This window comes from Bidens hawaiensis, unplaced genomic scaffold (genome assembly GCF_021521415.1).
Source record: "Bidens hawaiensis isolate Kalapana, Puna unplaced genomic scaffold, B.hawaiensis_p1.1 tig00010132_1, whole genome shotgun sequence".
Classification (NCBI taxonomy): domain Eukaryota; kingdom Viridiplantae; phylum Streptophyta; class Magnoliopsida; order Asterales; family Asteraceae; genus Bidens; species Bidens hawaiensis.
Window position 1 is genome coordinate 929,870 of NW_027491767.1, and position 19,831 is coordinate 949,700.

The 19,831-nt window shown below is 43.9% G+C and overlaps 1 protein-coding gene across 1 annotated transcript; it reads right to left on the reverse strand.

Moving 5' to 3' along the window:
- Positions 1-14,929: 14,929 nt before the first annotated feature.
- On the reverse strand, positions 14,930-17,159 carry LOC143534332 (pollen receptor-like kinase 3). The gene is made up of 2 exons (XM_077028843.1): positions 15,674-17,159; positions 14,930-15,589 (listed from the first exon to the last, which is right to left on the reverse strand). Exons 1-2 carry the CDS (start codon positions 16,983-16,985, stop codon positions 15,018-15,020), a joined length of 1,884 nt encoding a protein of 627 aa, XP_076884958.1. The 5' UTR covers positions 16,986-17,159; the 3' UTR covers positions 14,930-15,017.
- Between the last annotated feature and the right edge of the window lie 2,672 nt (positions 17,160-19,831).

Below are 19,831 nucleotides of genomic sequence, written 5' to 3' on the forward strand. Positions count from 1 at the left end.
CTGGTTGGTGGGTAGGTTACGGCCAACAGTAACAAAGTCGGCTGCACTATTCCACCAATTGTAGTTTATGCACGTCCTACTTACTGTGGATTGTACGCAGGCCATGCTGGTTGGTGAATAGGTTACGGCCAACAGTAACACTATTCCACCAACTGTAGGCCGCGCATGCTCCTCAGTAAGGGTTGGTGAGGAGGCAGCGGCTAATAGTGACAAACAGTACTAGAGGGTGCTCCTCCTCGCCCTGTTGTCGATGAGCTGTCACCCTGTGATTGGCTCATGGGCTGTTCTGGTCAGATCGTCTGTCCTTTCCATACCTTGGTAGGTATGGTACAAAAGATCTTTCAGAATCAGACTGGCTCATTTAGGCGGGATTGTTCCCGCCTTGCTCATTCCTTCATGTGACTACTGAAGTAGCTAGTGTCTTGTGCGTATAGCCCTGCTGTCTGCGGGTAGCCTTCCCTGATGGCTTGTATCCGCAACTGCGGGAACAGGCGGGGTACTTCACCATTGGGAGGCTTTCCCTGCGTGTTCAGCTTGTGTACTGCGCGTAAGATCCTATGAGCATGGTGGGTCCTGCGGGAGCAGATGGCCTTTGCGCAGATGTCCCTGTTCAAGGTGAGTCTTGCGGGACCAACTGATCTCTGCTGGGACCTACCTCTTCAAGTCCCCCCAGTCCAATGTTCTTCTCATGAATGTTTAATAAAGTGAGGTGAACTTTTGGACTTTGAGCAAGGGGTTTTGAAAAGGGGTTTCTAGTTTTAAGGTTCTCCGTGGGGATTCTTCCCGCGGGTTTCCTAATGTCACTTGCAAAAATTCCCGATTTTTTTGCTTGATCTTTGGGTATGATGCGGGTAGGTATGTAACCTTCTCGCAAGTCAGGAGCGTTGAGTCTCACTTGTGTGGATTCTCCTTGAGGTTTTAGTGGTTTTGAACATAGTGATCAATTATGTTTAAACCACCAATTCCATCCTGGAGCCTCAAACAATGTATTTCTCGACGTTCCCGCTATGCGGGGATGTTATTTCCGTTTCCACAAGCATTGCCCAGAAGATCCTTCCTGGTTTCAATTCCCTGCCGGGCGCTAGGTATGTGAAGGGTTTTGCCTTAACACTGTACCCGCGCTCGTCTTACGGTTACTTTACTTTCAAGGTACTCCTGGCGTCAATTCCCTGCGGGTGCTAGATACGTGAAGGGTTTTGCCTTAACACTGTATCCGCACCCGTCTTATAGTTACTTTGTTGCCGGGGTATTCTTGGCTTCAATTCCCTGCGGGTGCTAGGTATGTGGAAGGTTTTGCCTTAACACTGTACCCGCATCCGTCTTATGGTTACTTGGTTGCCAAGGTAAGGGGTATTTTCCCGCTTACCTTTGAATCTTTTTGAATTTTGAATTTTGAAATTCGAAAGGTTGGTGAGGATAAGAACAGTCCAAACATCTGAAACGTCGTGTGACGGTTTCTTCTGACTGTGTCAGGACGTGCAGGAAGTTATGGTGACGTGACAGAACATGGTCATTCCAGTCGCTTTTTCAGGCGCGTGGGCATGATTTTTCGGGCGCGTGGCCGCGAAATTACTGGCACACGTCCTTTCAGCAGCTGTTGCCAGCTTGCTTTTTGCCACGTGTCATAGTTTCATTGCACCTTTGATTTCTCTCTCCTCCGCATTAAATTCACCGCATTAATTGCGATTACTATATAAAGAGGGAGAGGGTTATTTGCAATTCACACTTTTCACTCTTCTTCTTCTTCTTAGTGATTTCCGGCAAATACTCCCCTTTTTCAGGCAAGCATTTTCCCGAAATCACTCTTCTTTCTGCAAAAATGTCCTCTCGTGATGCTGAAGCTATAGCTGACGACAGGGGTACTGCTGGTGAGTGCCAGTGTGCTCTGCCCGGCGATCAGTACCGGTATGTTGTCAGGAAGTTCATGCTCGATCATCTCGAGCCTGAGTTTCCTGAATCCCACCAGACCGTGTACGATGCCCCCAGTGGCAAGATCGGGGTTTATGCTGCATTTTTTGTCTATGGGAATCTTAGATTCCCATTGACAAAATTTGTTTACCGTGTCCTTGAGAGGCACGGTGTTCATTTGACCGAGCTGCACCCCATGGCGATCGCCAAGATTCGCCATTTTGAGTGGGTGTGCCGGATTTTGGGCATCGAGCCCCATGTGGACCGCCTGATGACCTTCTATACCTGGAGGTGCATCCAAGGGTGGTACACCCTGACGACCCGTATTAAGGGTCTGAAGATTTGCGACACCGAGCGCAGTCTTCGCGCGTGGAAGCAGGAATTCTTCTACATTTCTGCCCGCGCCATCCCCCTTGCCATGAAGTTTAAAAATGGCCAAGCGATACCGAGCCTTCACGCCCCCAACTACCAGGAGGCGGAATGGTTTTCGAAGATATCCCGGATCCAATCTCCGGTTTACCGGTTTGCGGAGTCCGGGATGGTCATGTTGGGGATGAGCCGGGTGTGGAAAGATGCGTCTCTGGTTCCCATCCTCCTCGAATACGGTTTGAACTCTATTCCCTATGGTATGTCTTGTTTTTCTTTTTTGATACAAGTTTGTCTTCTAACTGTTTCTTTTCTTTCAGAGGGAAATGATTTGGAGTCGCTTCTGTTTCCGCGGGAAGCCGACGGTCCCGCGCGGATGGGTACTCGCGCTTTGGACGAGGGCGAGTTGCCCATCCTGGAGCAAACAGCGGATCGGTTTGTGGAGGTCTATCCGCTGGGCCACGAGATCCTGAGCCACCGGCGGCCAGGTAAGGCGATATTCTTTCCTCAACCCCTTAATGCTGTACCCGCTGTTGGAATTCTTGACCTGTCTTCTTCTGAGGAATCCTCAGATGCTCCTCCACTGGTGCGGAAGAAGAAAGCTGCTGCCGGCGGGAAAGGGAAGGAGAAGGCCTCCACGGCTGGTCCGGTGGTTCTATCTGACTCGGAGTCAGATAGTGAAGAGGTGGCGGGGAAGCCCGGTGGTGAGAAGACCACTGCTCCGGAGGCTACGTCCGTTACCTCCGGAGAACCGACGAAGACGACGGTGACCGGTACCAAGAGGCCGGCTCCATCGGGTTCCTCCCCGCCCGTCCGTACGTTCAGGGTCAAGAAAACCCGTAAGTACAATCATAGTTGTCTTTGTAGATTTATCACTTCCTAAATTTATCTAACACTTTCTTCTTTGTGCAGGCGTGGATGTTGACGCATTCCGGGGTGAAACGCAGGGGAATACCTCCCCGCCAATGACGGTAGGCTCGGTCAGCCTTCCTGAGGCGTCGACCCAGGCGCCTGCGCCTGCATCCGTTGGTCCAGTTGCTCATTCATTTGAGCCAACTGTTACGGTCGAGATGACGTCACCGACGGCCGTGAGTGCAATTTTTACAGCATCCTTCACGGAGCCGGCGGTTACTGCTGCTGCTGATGAGGCGGCGACCGCGGCGGCGACCCCAACGGCGACCACGGCGGCTGCCACCATGCCCGCGCCACCGGCATCAATGGCCGGACCATCAGGTACGCGCAGGGCTTCCCGCCGATCTTTGCCACCTTCCCGTCTGCCTGACCTGTTGGATGGATTTCCTTTAGGTTCAGGTGATGGGTTTGGCGGTTATCGGCCTGTCATTGACCCTACAGGTGCGTAGGGTTCCTTTCTTTTTACCTTATGTTTTTTATCATCTTTTCCTTACTGCCTTTGTTTCTTTTGCAGTGACGGATTCCAATGAAGTGTATGTTCCGCGATGGAACATACGCCGAGGAACAACCCTTCGCACACTTGTGGAGTGCGTGGACTGGGTTCGCCACGCTGCTCCCCCGGGTGCGTTGGGGGAAGCCATGGTTAGCTACCAGGAGGGTAGGCTAACCAATGAGCTTCGGGTTCTCCAGGCCCGGATGCAGCCGCGCGTCGAGCTGCTTTGTCGTGAAAACGACAAGTTAAAAGCAGCTCGCGCAAAGGAAGTATCTGAAACGCGGGCTCTTCGGGAGGAGAACCAACAGCTGGCGGCAGCTGCCGCCGCCAAGGAGAAGGCCTTCAAGGCCCTCGAGGTTGAAGTTCAGGCGCGACTCGAGGCCCGCTCCAAGGCTGCCCAAGCTGTGAATGAACAGCTTCGGCTGGCCAGGGAGACTGCGCGAAACGCAACCGAGAGGGCTGCCCAGGCTGAAGCCGTTGCTGAGCCTCTGCGTGTGGAGAATGAGGAGCTGAAAGGCAAATTAGAGGCTCTCCAACGCGCTCATGATGCCTTGGCAATGGAAGATGCCAAGAAACTCCAGGAAATCCTGGACCAGAGGGGGGTGCTTGACCAGACCCAGCGGAAGCTTAAGGGCGTCGAAGAGGCTGCCGCAAAGGAAGTTTTACTTGCCAACCTTAACAAGAGCGAAGCCGAACGCGCCCATAACGAAGCTCAAGCTGCCCTCCAATGGCTTCTTCGAGAAGCGTTGCCTCAGGTATGTTTAACTTTGTCTTCACGCTTTTCTTTTGTAAGAAAAGGTTCTAACACTTGTATTTTTTTTTCTTTGTAGGTTGTGCGTCGGGTCTTTTCAGAGACCTCTTACGATGATGCTATGAGCGCAGCCCTCAACGCTTCTCATGAGGATGGGGAAAAAGCCGGCTTCCTGCTTGGTCTAGGGTTCGTTGAGAAAGGCATCCCGCCTTCCAACTTCCCTTTATTTGATGTGGATACCGAAGCCATTTATGACCAAGCATTGAACCAATACGCCGCCTTCCCGCATCCAGTGGTGGAAAAGGTGGACGAAGTAGCTGTTGCTGATGATGGGTTAGCTGTCCTCAAAGCTTTCCTCGAACCACCCCGTTCTTCTGATGGAGCGGGTCCAAGTGGAAGCGGCCCTGAAGCTTGACCCCGAAGATCCCTTTCTATTGCTAAGATAGACTTGTATAGATTTACTCTTTTAGGCGGGTAGTAACCCGGCCATTCTTGTAATATATTATTGAAATATAAATCTTTTTGCGTATAAGATTGTTATTTCCTTCTTTGGATTCCTTGCTTTATAAACTCATAACTTGCATACTTAGTTTAAGTTAGCAATTTTCCAAGTGTTTTAGAATAAGTTAACCTGTTGAACGTGGTTGGTGATGGGTTAAAGTTTCGCTTCCTCCTTCGTGATTGTGCGGGTAGAACCGTCACTTGCACTTGGTAGGATGGCTAAATTTTAACCGTCATCTGACCTGCGTGTAGGTTTTCCTCATTTTTCTTCGAAATTTCTAAGTATTTAGGATAAGTTAACCTTTGAACGTGGTTGATAGTGGGTTAAAGTTTTGCTTCCTCTTTCGTGATTGTGCGGGTTGAACCGTCACTTGCACTTGGTAGGATGGATAAACTTTACCCATACCTGACCTGCGTGTAGGTTTTCCTTATCCTTATTTCTAAGTATTATATTTTTTTTTTTTTTTTTTTTTTAGGATAACCTTTGAACGTGGTAGATGATAGTTTGAAGTTTTGCTTCCTTATTTGTGATTGTGCGGATAAGACCGTCACTTGCACTTACAAAGATGGCTAAACTTTACTTACATCATACCTGCGTGTAGGTTTCCCTTATTTTTAACGTTGTGTTTATGCGGGTTTTGCCGCCTTCCACACGCAATGACTTACTTCTCCTCATTTATGCGGTAAATACCGGCACCAGTGGGGAGTTCATAAGGATAAAGGTAAACACATTATGAAAGGAGAATCATTTCCATTAGAAGTGGCTCTTGGCCTTTTCTTTACAAGTTTTGGAATTGATCTACATATAACATTTGCGTAATTGAGCTCCATTCCATGTTCTTGGGATGGGAGTGCCATCGAGCCTTTCGAGCCGGTATGCGCCCTTTCCCAGAACCTGTTTGATAACGTATGGCCCTTCCCAGATCGGGGCCAACTTTCCTGGGCGTTCTTGGTTCGAAGCCTCGTTGTTACGCAGTATGTAGTCTCCTTCCTTGAAGTTGCAGAGTTTTACCCGCGTGTTGTAGTACTTTTGCATTTGTCGTTTGTAGTTCTCTTCACGCACTGCGGCTAAGTCTCTGCGTTCCTCGGTTAGCATAAGATCCAACCGTCTTTCCGCATCATTGTCTTCTGGCTGACTCAAGACCCTTGGTGAGGGTAGACCAATTTCGACCGGGACCATGGCTTCAGTGCCATAAGTGAGGCTGAACGGGGTTTCTCCCGTACTGGCCTTCTTCAACGTTCTGTTTGCCCAAAGGACGTGCGGAAGCTCGTCCACCCAGCCGGATCTGTGTTTCAAGAGTCTTTTCTTTATGCCTTCGACGATGCTTTTATTTGCTCTTTCCACCTCACCATTTCCTTGCGGGTGTGCCACTGAGGTAAAGGTGTGGGTGATTTGAAGTTCTTTTAGCCATTGTTGTAGCTTTTTGTCAGCAAAGTTGGTGCCGTTATCGCTCACCAAATTCTGTGGAAGTCCAAAACGACAAATTATAAATTCCCAAATAAATTTTTTGATATGCTTTGCGGTTGTTTGGGCTAAAGGTTTTGCTTCTATCCACTTGGTGAAGTAGTCGATGGCTACCACTAGGAACTGAACATTTCCTGCTGCTGTAGGAAATGGGCCTGTCCCATCGATGGCCCACTTCTGAAATGGCCATGAAGAAGTGACTGGAACCAGTTCGTTTTTCGGGCGATGCGTGTTAGGTGCGTAAAGCTGGCAAGACCTGCATTTTCTGATGTATGCCAGTGCATCCGTATGCATCCCCGGCCAAAAGTATCCCGCGTTGTTTAGCTTGGCTACAACAGCGCGGGGACCTGCGTGTACCCCACAGATGCCTTCGTGTACTTCCCTTAGGAGGTAGTTGGCATCTTGGTTGTCCACGCATCTCAAGAGTGGGCCAAGAAAGTTACGTCTGTAAAGGATGTCATTGACGATTTGATAATTCAGTGCTTTACAGCGTAGTTTTCTTGCCTGTGTTTTTGACTCTGGTAGTATTCCTGCTGCAAGGTAATTTATTATTGGTGTCATCCACGTTTCTGTACTGGTTTGGATGACACAAATTTCCTTGTGCGGGACTGATGGCGCTTCGAGGAGTTCAATGCGGATGTCCTTTCCCAGGTGGGTGAAGGCTAGTGATGCAAGCTTGCTTAACGCATCCGCAGATTTGTTTTCGCTGCGCTTGACATGTATGACTTTACAATCACTAAAATCACGCATAAGGGTTTTTGCCTGGGCGAGGTACAGGGCCATGGTGTCGTTCACAGCCGTGTATGTTCCATTTATTTGGTTGGCCACCAGCATGGAATCCACATGGGCTTCCAAGTTTTTCACTCCCATCTTACGCGCAATTCTCAAACCGGCCAAGAATGCTTCATATTCGGCTTCGTTATTCGTACTTGGAAAGTCCAGCCGAATAGCGTAAGTATATTCTTGGCCCGCTGGGTTGGTTAATTTTAACCCTGCGCCTGAACCCTCGTTACTGGCTGCTCCATCAGTATAGAGTCGCCAGACATCATTGACGTCCTGTGCTGGGGAGGGTTGAGCCTCCTCCTGGCACTCTTTCTCCCGCGAAGCGGGGACTTCTGCAATAAAATCGGCCAGGACCTGGCCTTTTATGGCTGGTCTTGGCTTGTACTTAATTGCATATTCTCCCAATTCAATTGCCCATTTGGCTAGACGTCCCGATAATTCGGGTTTGCCTAGAACGTTTGAGAGTTTGAAGTTGGTGAGAATGGTGATTGGGTGGCCCTGGAAATATCGTCTTAACCTGCGTGAAGCATGTATAAGTGCTAAGACTAATTTTTCGAGGGTAGAGTACCGGGTTTCTACGTCTGTTAGTACACGGCTAACATAATAGATTGGCATCTGGATGCCCTTTCGTTCTACTAGCAGGACTGCCCCGGTTGCTCTATCTGTTGCGGAAAGGTATAGGATTAACTCCTCTCCCGTTTGTGGTGCTGTAAGTGTTGGGAGTTCGATCAGGCGTGACCGAATCTCCTGAAAAGCTGCTTCCGCTTCTGGTGTCCAGCGGAAGTGCGTTTTCTTCAAGCAGTTTCTCAATGTTGACACGAAAGGAAACGACTTATCTGCATGGTTTGCCAAGAAGCGATTAAGTGCGACTAGTCGTCCATTCAGTGTCTGAGCCTGTTTGATGGTGGTAGGTGATTCCATTTTAACAATGGCTTCGACCTTTTCAGGGTTCGCTCTAAAGCCATCTTTAGTAACAATGACTCCCAAGAACTTCCCTTCTTCCATCCCAAATGAACACTTGCTCGGGTTGAGCTTCATGTTTATCTTTCGGAGCGTGTTGAAAGTTTCTTCAGTGTCTTTCAACATCGCCTCAGGCTCGAGGCTTTTGATGACCAAATCATCCATATAGACTTCCAAGTTTCTCCCGATTTGGGCATGAAACTCTTTGTCCATTAGTCGTTGGTACGTGGACCCTGCATTCTTAAGTCCGAATGGCATCATTTTATAACAAAATGTACCATCGGGCGTCCGAAATGCGGTTTTGTCCTGGTCATCAATGGCCATGTGGATTTGGTGGTACCCCTTATACGCATCCAAGAAGCATTTAAGGCGGAATGGTGCCAACGAATCCACTTTGAGATCAATTTCTGGTAACGGATAACAATCTTTGGGGCATGCTTTGTTCAAATCTTTGAAATCTATGCACATGCGCCATTGTTTGTCATTCTTCGGTACCATTACGGGATTTGCAACCCATGTTTGATATCTACTAACGCGCACGATGCCTGCGTCAAGGAGTTCCTTGACTTGGGTTCTACACGCGTTAGTTTGTTCAGGCCCCATTACTCTGCGCTTTTGTACGATTGGCGTAACAGCCGGATCGCATTTGAGCTTATGCTCCGCCTTACTTCGGGGTACACCAGTCATGTCAGCTGGTGCCCACGCAAAGATGTCAGCGTTTTTCTGCAGTAAGCGTTTGAGTAAGGTGCGGGTGGGATCAATGATTGTTGGTCCAATGGTAACGGCCTGGTCGGGGTATTTGCCATTGAAGGCCCATTTTTCTGGTTCAGTGATGGTTGGTTTAGCCTTTTTCGGTTTGGGTTTAGATGAAACAGATGCAATGCATACCTGGGGAATGCCAGAGATCATTGCTACACCCTCAGCTGTTGGCCATCCCATCATGCCATGGACTGAAGATACCACGGCGTTGAATCTTGCCATCCCGTCTCTTCCGAATAGGATGTCGTACGTATGATGTGGCTTTTTCATTACGACAAAATCCACGTCTTCTGTGCGTGAATGATTCCCATCAGTAAGAGTAACGGGGAAAGATAGGATACCCAGGGGTGTTTCTGTACTTCCGTCAAACCCTTCCATTGAAGCGTTGACCGTTTCCAAGCGTTCTTTGTCTTCATCATCCAGCTTATCAAAGAACTGTCTGTACATCACTGTCGATGAAGCGCCGTTGTCAGCAAGAGTGCGTGAAGTGATGTAGTGCCCCAGCTGGCTTCTGATGACGATGGGGCCTTCTTTGCTGGGGCCTCCTGGCACTCGCGGGAAGCGCACCTCAGCTTCTTTCCACGCGCATGGTTCTGCCACCCGTCTTTTTCTTCCTCTGACCTTGCCATGAACCATGTTGATGCTGATATCGACGGGCTTTCGTCCGTTACCTCTGTACCGGTTGTCATTCCTTCCTCCCTTCCTGATCGATGCCACAAGATGTGCAAGCCTTCCGTCCTTGACAAATGTCTCAATAATATCCTTCAAGGATGTGCACTCTTCAGTACCATGACCCTTTGTCCCGTGGAAATCACAGGATTTGCTTTGATCCGCATTAGGTTTCTGCCGGATCATTGGGGCTTTAGGCCATGGCAATTTTTCCGTGGCAAATATCTCCGTGACGCTCTTCGTGAGTGGCGTCCACCGGTGTTTTCGGTTTGAAGGGTGTGTGTTGTCCCTTCCGCCAACAAGAGGGCGAGAGCTGGATGAGGTGTCAAAGTTTACCCTTGACTGCCAAATACCTAGCCTCCTCTTTTTGTACTGCCGGGCGATCCGGACATTATTCTCTCTGGTCCTCTGCGTGTAGAGGTGTGTACTCTGGGGAAGATCTCTTCCCAGTTGCTTTTCCGTCTCGGCAAAGCGCTTTGCCGCCGTCATGATGGCATCCCAAGTTGATGGCATACCATCCTTACCCGTCAATGTGCGGATAAGTTCTGGGTATTCGGCGCCTTGGATGAAGGCGGCGCGAACCAGATCTTCACTTATGTTGCCGAGACTAAGCTTTTTGGAGTTGAAGCGAGTGATGAAGTCTAGTAGAGATTCATCCTCCTCTCTCACGCAGTTAAGGATCGTCCACTGCTCTTCAGTGTACTTCCTCTGTTGGCTGAAATGCTGGCTGAACTTGTTCTGAAAGTCCGCCCAGTCATATATGTGGTGGATCGGTAAACGATCGAACCATGCCCTGGCCGCTCCGACCAGAGTCATCTGGAACATGTAGCACCACGTGGGTTCCGTCCAGTTGCTGACGGTAGCCCCCGCAATGAACCTGTTCAAATGGTCGTCTGGGTCGGATAGACCATCGTAAGTGCCAATGTTGGACATTTGTTTGGCACTTCTCGGGGCGATTGCTTCCGCAATGTCCCTTGCGAACTTTGACTTCCCTGCATTTGTAGCAGTTGGTCTAAAGGTTTTGGAAAAGTCACGCGGGTTTCTCTCCACGATTGGTTTAAAGGCTTCCCCAAAATTCCTTTTTGGTTGGACGTCCGTTTCCTTACGCTTCCCTTTCGCCTTATGGCGAGGGTTCGCGTCGGTGTCGGACTCCAACTCGTCGTCTGAGTACTCGCAGTCACTACTCATATTGAGGTGTTGGCGAGTACTGGCGAATTCGTCAGCCTGTTGAACTGAACGCAAGCGTTCGTCCAATTCGGCTTGGAATTCTCTTTGCCGTGCTTCGGCCCACGCCTTCACTTGATCTAGTGTTTGGCGAGGAACCTTCGTTCGTTTTTCCAGTTGGGTATCGGAGAACCCCAATGGAATATTTACTCCACTTGCCCCGGCTTGGGTAGTCGGGGTAGTGTTCGTAAGGATTGTATAACCGCCGGTGTTCCCCCCAGTTGCTGGGGTTGTTACTGGCCTTTGAACCGGAGTAACGTTAACCATTTCTTCGGAAATTGTGAAAAAACTAAAGTAGTTCTAGCTTTTATACACGGATGGCGCCAATGAAGAAACACTAAGTGACCCGGTACAGATTATAGATAATCTGGGGGTTAAGTAATGTTTCCCACGGATGAGGTCTAGCTGAGAAGGCTGTTCTTCAGGAGACCTGCAAAACAAACACCGTAAGCTCGTCACTGAGAAGGGGGGGGTTCCTCCTTGTGACCACCCTCCGGCGTGAGAATCAGACTAGGTTGCTCTGAATATAAGTGTATATTAAGAGATTGCTAGATAACTGGATAGCAGATGATCTTACCATTCCAAGATATTGGAGTATTTATAGCCGAAGGTAGGTTTCCTAGAAGGTACAGCCGGCTGAATAGTATTCCTGTTCAACCAACAGTGGACTATGCACAGGCCATACTGGTTGGTGGGTAGGTTACGGCCAACAGTAACAAAGTCGGCTGCACTATTCCACCAACTGTAGTTTATGCACGTCCTACTTACTGTGGATTGTACGCAGGCCATGCTGGTTGGTGAATAGGTTACGGCCAACAGTAACACTATTCCACCAACTGTAGGCCGCGCATGCTCCTCAGTAAGGGTTGGTGAGGAGGCAGCGGCTAATAGTGACAAACAGTACTAGAGGGTGCTCCTCCTCGCCCTGTTGTCGATGAGCTGTCACCCTGTGATTGGCTCATGGGCTGTTCTGGTCAGATCGTCTGTCCTTTCCATACCTTGGTAGGTATGGTACAAAAGATCTTTCAGAATCAGACTGGCTCATTTAGGCGGGATTGTTCCCGCCTTGCTCATTCCTTCATGTGACTACTGAAGTAGCTAGTGTCTTGTGCGTGTAGCCCTGCTGTCTGCGGGTAGCCTTCCCTGATGGCTTGTATCCGCAACTGCGGGAACAGGCGGGGTACTTCACCATTGGGAGGCTTTCCCTGCGTGTTCAGCTTGTGTACTGCGCGTAAGATCCTATGAGCATGGTGGGTCCTGCGGGAGCAGATGGCCTTTGCGCAGACGTCCCTGTTCAAGGTGAGTCTTGCGGGACCAACTGATCTCTGCTGGGACCTACCTCTTCAAGTTTCCATTATTATTTATATATATCTTCGATCAATATACATACTTAAATAAAGATTCTTTACAACTTGAAAACAAACATCAAAGTTTTCAATCCATTGATTTCTTTTCACACAAATTTTCCTGTCACTCATTTGTCTTGTTTCAATGTGTTTGAAAAAATAAACTAAACTTCAATCCTATTAAATAAAGTCAAACTGAATAAGGTTTCCCGGGTTGTTTTGAGTTACCTTTTGCATGCTTTTAAGGTTATTGAATTGGTTTATATTGAAATTTTAGAAAATTGGCTGCACACCGGAGCGGCCTTCTATCTCTTTTTTATGTTTGACTCGATGATATTGAGCATTTGAGCCCAACCTCATATGAGAGGTTGATTGCTAGATCTCTTCGAACTTTTTTAGGTGTTAAAAGGGTGAATATTTACCTTATTTAGATTCCATGTTTTCCTCGATGATAGTGAGTCTAAACTCGTGTGACTATGTGAGAGGTCAAGTAGTAGAAGTAGTAACCTTAATTATGGATTATATATGTTACACAATGAGCAAGACATGTATAAGTTATCTGAAGAGCTTGAAATAATGCAAATTTTTTGCTTACAAATCGATTGTAAAGATACTTGGAGTAGGACATTGATGGCTTTGAATGACTTAGAAATAGTTGAAAGTCAAAGAGATGGAAGCAGTGATGATCCCAAAAAAATGTTGTTTGTTGTTTTAGCATGACAATTTAGTTGCAGCCACAATGAGCTAGACTAAACCTTAATAGAACTTTCTTTGATGGAATTACAGTTTTACACCCGTTGCATCGCGAAGGGTCTTAATACTAGCTAGTAGTTAGCTTTAAAATCACATGTTTTACTAGTTTCTTTAGTTCTTTTGTTACTTCTTAGTTTTATCATATATGTTAGGCTCTTTAACCATTATTGTAGCTCACCATATGTATGCTATGCCCCTTATTCATATCTAGCTACTGACTATGGTACACAACTGTCATCATTCACATACCATATGTGGATTGGTGGATTTCTCATAGTTGATGTTGTTGCGCATGCAGATATATTTATGGTAAGAGACTATGATCCAACTACTCGATATAAAGATCTATTAGATCGTGTTCTTAGGCATCGCGATACAATCATATCACATCTCAACTGGGCGTGTATATTTATAGGTTTTCACAGTTTTGGTTTGTATATTCATAATGATACCATGAGACATTTAGGGCGCCCTCAAGATATGTTTTCAAATACCGCTATCCAATAACAACCCGTAGCATTCATTTGAAATATAATAGAATTTTTAAACAATGTTATTTAAATAATTATGGTGGTCCTAATTAGGTTAAGTGTGGTGGAGGAAGAATTAATCTTTACATTATTTTTCAAATAATATATTGTACCTTTGTTTTATTAATGGTCATTCATAAAGTTTACTGATATGTAATTTTTTTAGTTTTAATTTTATCCAGCTCGTATCAACATGATGAAAATTCATGAATCAAAGAATTACTAATGGAATCATGACAAGAAAACATAGACAATGGATTGAAGACAAAAGTATATTATGTCCCGATAATGTCAACATATTGTTTATCACCGACAACCACTTCTTTATGCTTATATTATATTACAATAAAGTAGTTTAATTATCGAATGCATTAATGTTACATGTATCTAGACTCATGTTAGGATAAAACAACAAAGCGATGATGCCAACAAACTTAATTGCATGCCTAGGAATGACAACGTTATGTTTCTTTTCATTTTGGTAAAAATCGACAAATAGCTTATAGGTTCTAGGGTTGTAAATTAATTGAAATTATATATTCAACAAAATATTCAAAAAGCGTGTTTATAAAGCTCGTGTATTTGTTAAAAGAGGTGAACACTAACATAACTTTTTTATCTGTTTAGAGAAAAATTAAATGCATATCACGTTCTTTCATTTAGGTTTAAAGACTTTCTTGCTTGAACCGTTTCTTCATTTTGTGCTTGATTTCATATTGAGTGTAGTATAGAAAATATATAAATATGTTTGGAGCTAAATTTTACATCAATCGACTCGTATTTACTTCCGATCAAAAGCCCTAAAGAATCAGTTTGAAATTCAAAAAACTAAACGCCGTTAGGTTTTTTTTTGTTAACGGAGGACCATTGAGAATAGATTTTTTAAAATATAGGACCACCGGTGAAGATAAACTTGATTGGGATTATTATCGATCAATAGGCTTTAGTTATGATTATTAAAATCCACTATACTAAGAAAATTAATAAATTTTTTAAAACACCATAAATTAACCCGTTTTTCTAACTTTTTTACTCCAAACATACCATTACACAAAATTCCAATCGAACCATCGGTGATGGTTTTCCAGATGAACCCAAGGTACCCGATTCTCCAACCCGAGAACACCCCGGACACCCTTAGCTAGAACTTAGAACACGTTCTACAATTGCTAATAGTTTTTGTTGTTGGTTGAGAACATTTACGTTGTTTCCATTGTTTATTACTATGTCTTTGAATGTTGCGTAACTTTAAACTAGTTTCTGTCTTTCTGACTAATGTTAGGCATAATATAAATAAAAATATATAGTGTGTAAGGAACAAAAACCAAAAATTTATTAACGCCTAACTCATTGTTGTTTTATTAACTCATATATTTTTCTTAAAACTAATATTCTACTCTAAAATCCACCTAACCCGTCTACCCGGATAGCTGTCTGGGGTCGACTGCTTGTCTTGGTGTTTCGTAAGACCATTCATACCGTTTGGGATGTTCGGGTTGGATCATCACATTTGGTTCTTCTGTTCTTCGCTTATCACCTTCGATCCGAATCCCCTTGAAAATTTGTTGTTTGCACCCGCACTTAGCTATTGATCAGTCTAAACATTAATCTCTTCTATTCTTCTAATCGCCTCGCTAATATCTATCCGAATATCTGGATCACTCTCCGTGCATTCTGCACCGATTTGCAACATCTTCCGCATTTCACCTAACGAATTCGTGCTAGTCCCAGTGATCTCCGGATCCAACAATTCCATCTCGTGTTGCTCCAACATAGCCGATTTTACCCACTCGACAACATCCGCGCCGCCTTTGCCTTTATTATGGTACTGAGATGGAAATTTGCCTGTCACAATTTCTAGTATCATGATTCCTAGACTATACACGTCACATTTGGGCGATGTCGACTGATTATGCACTGCTTCGGGCGCTTTGTAGCCTGTTAACACGTTTGCCGCATGATTTGCATCCATGATACTAATTAAACCGTAATCTACTACCAATGGATCGTTATTAGGACCTAGAAGCACATTGCTCGATTTCAAGTTTCCGTGAGGTAACGCTAGTGTAGCGAGTTCTCTATGAATGTAACCCATTCCTAGCGCGACACCCTTTATTATTTTTAATCGTGTCGGCCAGTTAAGCTCGGCGTGACTCTCCCCGCGGTCACCTAAAAGATTTGCATCCTCCTAAATCAATTAAAGTTTTAAAATGTAATATGTAAGTTAACATAAAGTATAACTTTAGAACTTACCATGTAACAAATATAGTAAACTGCCTTTAGGAATGTATTCGTAGATCGCGAGTTTTTCTTTTTTCTGAAAATGGCACGCGAGTGGTGCCAAGACGTTCGGATGCTCGAGTCTTCCTAGTCGACTCATCCCGACTTGAAACTCGTCTTTACTAATCTTATTCATTTCCTTTAACCTTTTAACCACCAAAACCAAACCGTTTGACAATTTAGCTTTATACGAAGACCCTAACGAGCCGTTCCCAAGGACCTCTGCCCCGGCTTTCATTAAATCCGACAACCCAAACGCAACGCTACCTTCGTTCAAAAGCATTAGATCACCACCTCCCTTAGTTTTTTTAGAAGACCCCTTTTCCAAATTTCCTCGGGTTGAACCATTTTCTTTCGGGCTAACATTATCTATACCAAGCCCGAAAGAATCATCAGCATCTCTCGTCTCTACACGCATTTGATCCGCTTCTTCTTTCTTCCTCTTTTGAACCAACACATAGATTCCAATTAGCATCGCCACAAGGATGAAGCCAGAAAGACCCATGAGCATATAAGCCATTTTTAACGACTCGGGAGGTGGCTTTGATGGTTGTTTCGGTCCTTTAGGAATCTGTCTCACATTTAAACATAACTTACGAAGTTTCGGCCCACAAAGCCCCGGGTTTCCATCAAATAAGGCAACATCAAATCTTGATAAGCTAGAAGGAATGTCTCCTATTAGATTATTATTTGAAAGGTTAAGTGACTCCAAAGTTTGTTGTCCTAGTAACGGAATAAAACCCGAAAATTTGTTATCATTAAGATGCAATTCTAATAGCCGGGGAAGGTGCGCTAACGAAGAAGGAATATGACCCGAAAAATTGTTATTGTCAAACCAAATTTTTTTCAAGGACACCATTTTCGTGAAGTAATCCGACGGGATCTCACCCGAAAATTGATTCATTGACAAATAAATAGCTTTCAAAGCTCCAAGTTTATTGAATTCAGGAAGTGAGCCAGAAAATGAATTGTTTACAAGGTTAATAACTCGTAAACCTTGCATTTGCGAAAGGGCAAACATGTCGATTTCACCGGATAGATTAAGTGACCTTAAACGAAGCGTGGTAACGATCCCATTGCCGCAAATAAGGCCGACCCATTTTATGACTTCATCACAAGGATTTGTTCCTGGCTTCCAGGAATCGAGAGAAACTGGGTTGTTTAAGGATTGCTTCATTCGTAACAAGGCGTCGGCGTCGTTCATGGCGGATTTGGACATCATTGGTATTGTAATCAAGATCATGGACAATAGAAAAGGAGGTCCAAGGTGACCAAGAAAGGCCATTTAATTTACATTTGAAATGGGGAGAAATAGAAGAGCAAAAAATGGGGAAAAAAGAAACTCAATGAATGGTGATTGTTTGGGTTTATCATAGCCGGTAGCAACTATTCTTTAAAATTGTGGTTTAGAATAAAAGAAAGTAAGAGTTCATGCAGAAGAAATTGGATCAATGATCAATTAACTAACTAACTATTTGTTAGTTAGTTTGTTGTTCATATATATACTACATCTACATGCCCTTGAAAGTACAACATATAGTGAATAGACCCTCCATTTATTAGACCATAATAATAATAATACATTCTCCAATTCTTGGCTTCTATATCAAAAGTTGGAAAACATAGTTGAAGACTTGAAGTTCTTCCATGTACCAAATTCGAATGTTCTTTGTGAGCGATATCTATTTGCGTATCGTCTCATGTGGTTTGCATTGGATTTGAAATTTGATTGTTGAATTAAAATTAGAATATTAAAGAAACCGAAATAAAATCTTGAGTTAGAATTCAAATCAAATTTTAAAATTTTCAACTACGATTTAAATATTGAACACTTGTGCGTGTACCATACGCCATCAATAGCTAATTCTCCACCCTTTTATGCTTCTTTGGAAATGATGTCTTGACTCTTGAGTGTACTCCACTGTTTTCAGTAGGATCGGTTTATCATTTAAAAGGGGGTGGCGACCCAGCTTGTTGTTCGCTTACATGTCTCTCTATGTTGTAATTGGATCATTTTGTTCAGTAATAATGAAGTTCAATCGCTTTTAACTAAAAAAAATATAAGATTTTCTTTTAAAGCACCCGTAAATGTTGTAAGTAAAGTTCTAATGAGATATCATAAGCCATTAAACCAATATATATAAAGCAAAAAAGTACTAAAACACCCAACCTTAACATGTTTTAAAATTTAAATGTATGGTCCATTAAGGAATGAATCATAGCAGGGCATTAGTGAGCCCAAATGCATCACAAGAAATTGGAAATGGCTTTCAAGAATTTAAAAGGTTGTTCCATGAACATCTTAGAAATGTAATTCAATTTGATAGTACCCTGATCTAAGATCCAATTGTAAAAAAAAATATATGAAAGCACATCTTGGCTTTTCTAAGAGTCACCTATTGGTGGAATAGGAAAGTTATTTTAAAGTGTCACTACATGTAGCTTCTTGTATTCATAAACCAATGCGTTGCAAAAGGAAGGCTCGTTTATTGATCTCAAGTAACTCATGAGCCACTCCTTATGAAATCCTTTTTGGCCGCTTGGTAGCGGTAATGTGGTTGGTTTATTGTCATATTTTCATTCTTTAACAATATCTTATGATGATACTCATAGGAAGGTGGTAGTGTTTTGGGTGTCTAAAAGATGGCTTCGAATTCTTGTAATATTTGAGTTAAGTCGTATCATTCGTATAAAATAACCTCTAGCATACGGTGTAAATATATCCATTTCCGGTATAAATCCTTGTATGTATAAAATAACCTTTTTTATCTGATTAACTAAAACATTCTTAGAAAATACTAATTATTTCCTAGATTTTGTCACATGTATAAATGATTAATATGCATCAAGGCTCTTCGTTGTGGTTGAAGAAAACATGCGATATCGGCCTAGTCAGCATCAAATGGCACCTTTAAACCACAACACCTTGTTCACCAGATGGCGCCCAACCTTTTTTTTTTTTTGCCCTCTAGCTCTATGGTGATAACGACATTTTGGTGATAAAGGTGTGTCCACCCCCACTAACAACCACTCCTTTTTTATAAAAAAAATCTATTTGAGTCTAGTTATCCCACAACTCTTTAATTATCGAATGACAAGTTATTATCACACTACCTATGTAGCTATGCGTGAAATAATAACTATCAAAAACTAGTTATTTCATAACAGACTAAGAGAGCCTTTATGTCGTTTTTCTGTTAGGTACCATAAAGGGTGGTTGGGAACCTTTGTATACCGATTGACCTCGTGTCCGCTAGTGATTTTAGCCAAAACAATACTAGCACATGTGAAGTGTCAGAGATTTATGTGTGTGTTAAATGAGAAGAATTATATTATAAATAAAACAAAAATAAAAATTAAGAGTACACAATTATTAACTAACTAGCTTTTAGCTCGCGTGCGACGCGGGTTATTTTTAGGTTTTTTTAAAGTTATTGTGAATATAATTTTTTCATGTATTATGTATTTATTTAGGTATAAAATTAAAGACTAAATTGAACGTATTAAAATTGTATTTTTATTAGTTGTACTTAAATTATAGTTTTATTTTCCGTTTATATCTAAAATGGGGTCTCATATAAAGTATGTTATATGGTTTATGGTCAGCATTTTGGTCTTTGAAAATGTGGTTGACTTGAAGGTATCCCATTTGAGCTTTGTGTGAACAGCGATTTAAGTGACATGCTAGACAATAGAAAGTTATTGTCGAAACATGAAATGAATCTGACCTGATCCATGACGATGTTTCCACGGATTTCGAGATGAACGAACCACGTCTTGATCTTCTTCTCCGGTTGCTTGAGATCTGCGATGGCTTTTCGGGGGTGTGGAGGTGACTGCTAAGAAATCTCGAGGATCTCTTGTTTACAGACACAAAAATAGTATGATAGTGGCTCTTATTGAGAGCAACCAACCCCCAATAAGGAGGTGGAGACCTCCTTATATAGGGAGCCTCATGGCCACCATCATGGTACCCTAATGGGCCTAGCCCAGTTAGGGTTACCTCCACAAAACCCCCTCAGCCCAATAACATTGTATTAGTCCATATAATAAAATAAGCCAAACATAATAAATTTAGGGTCGTAAAACCGGGTTTAGTACCATACCCCTACAAGCCCCCCAAGTCCAGTG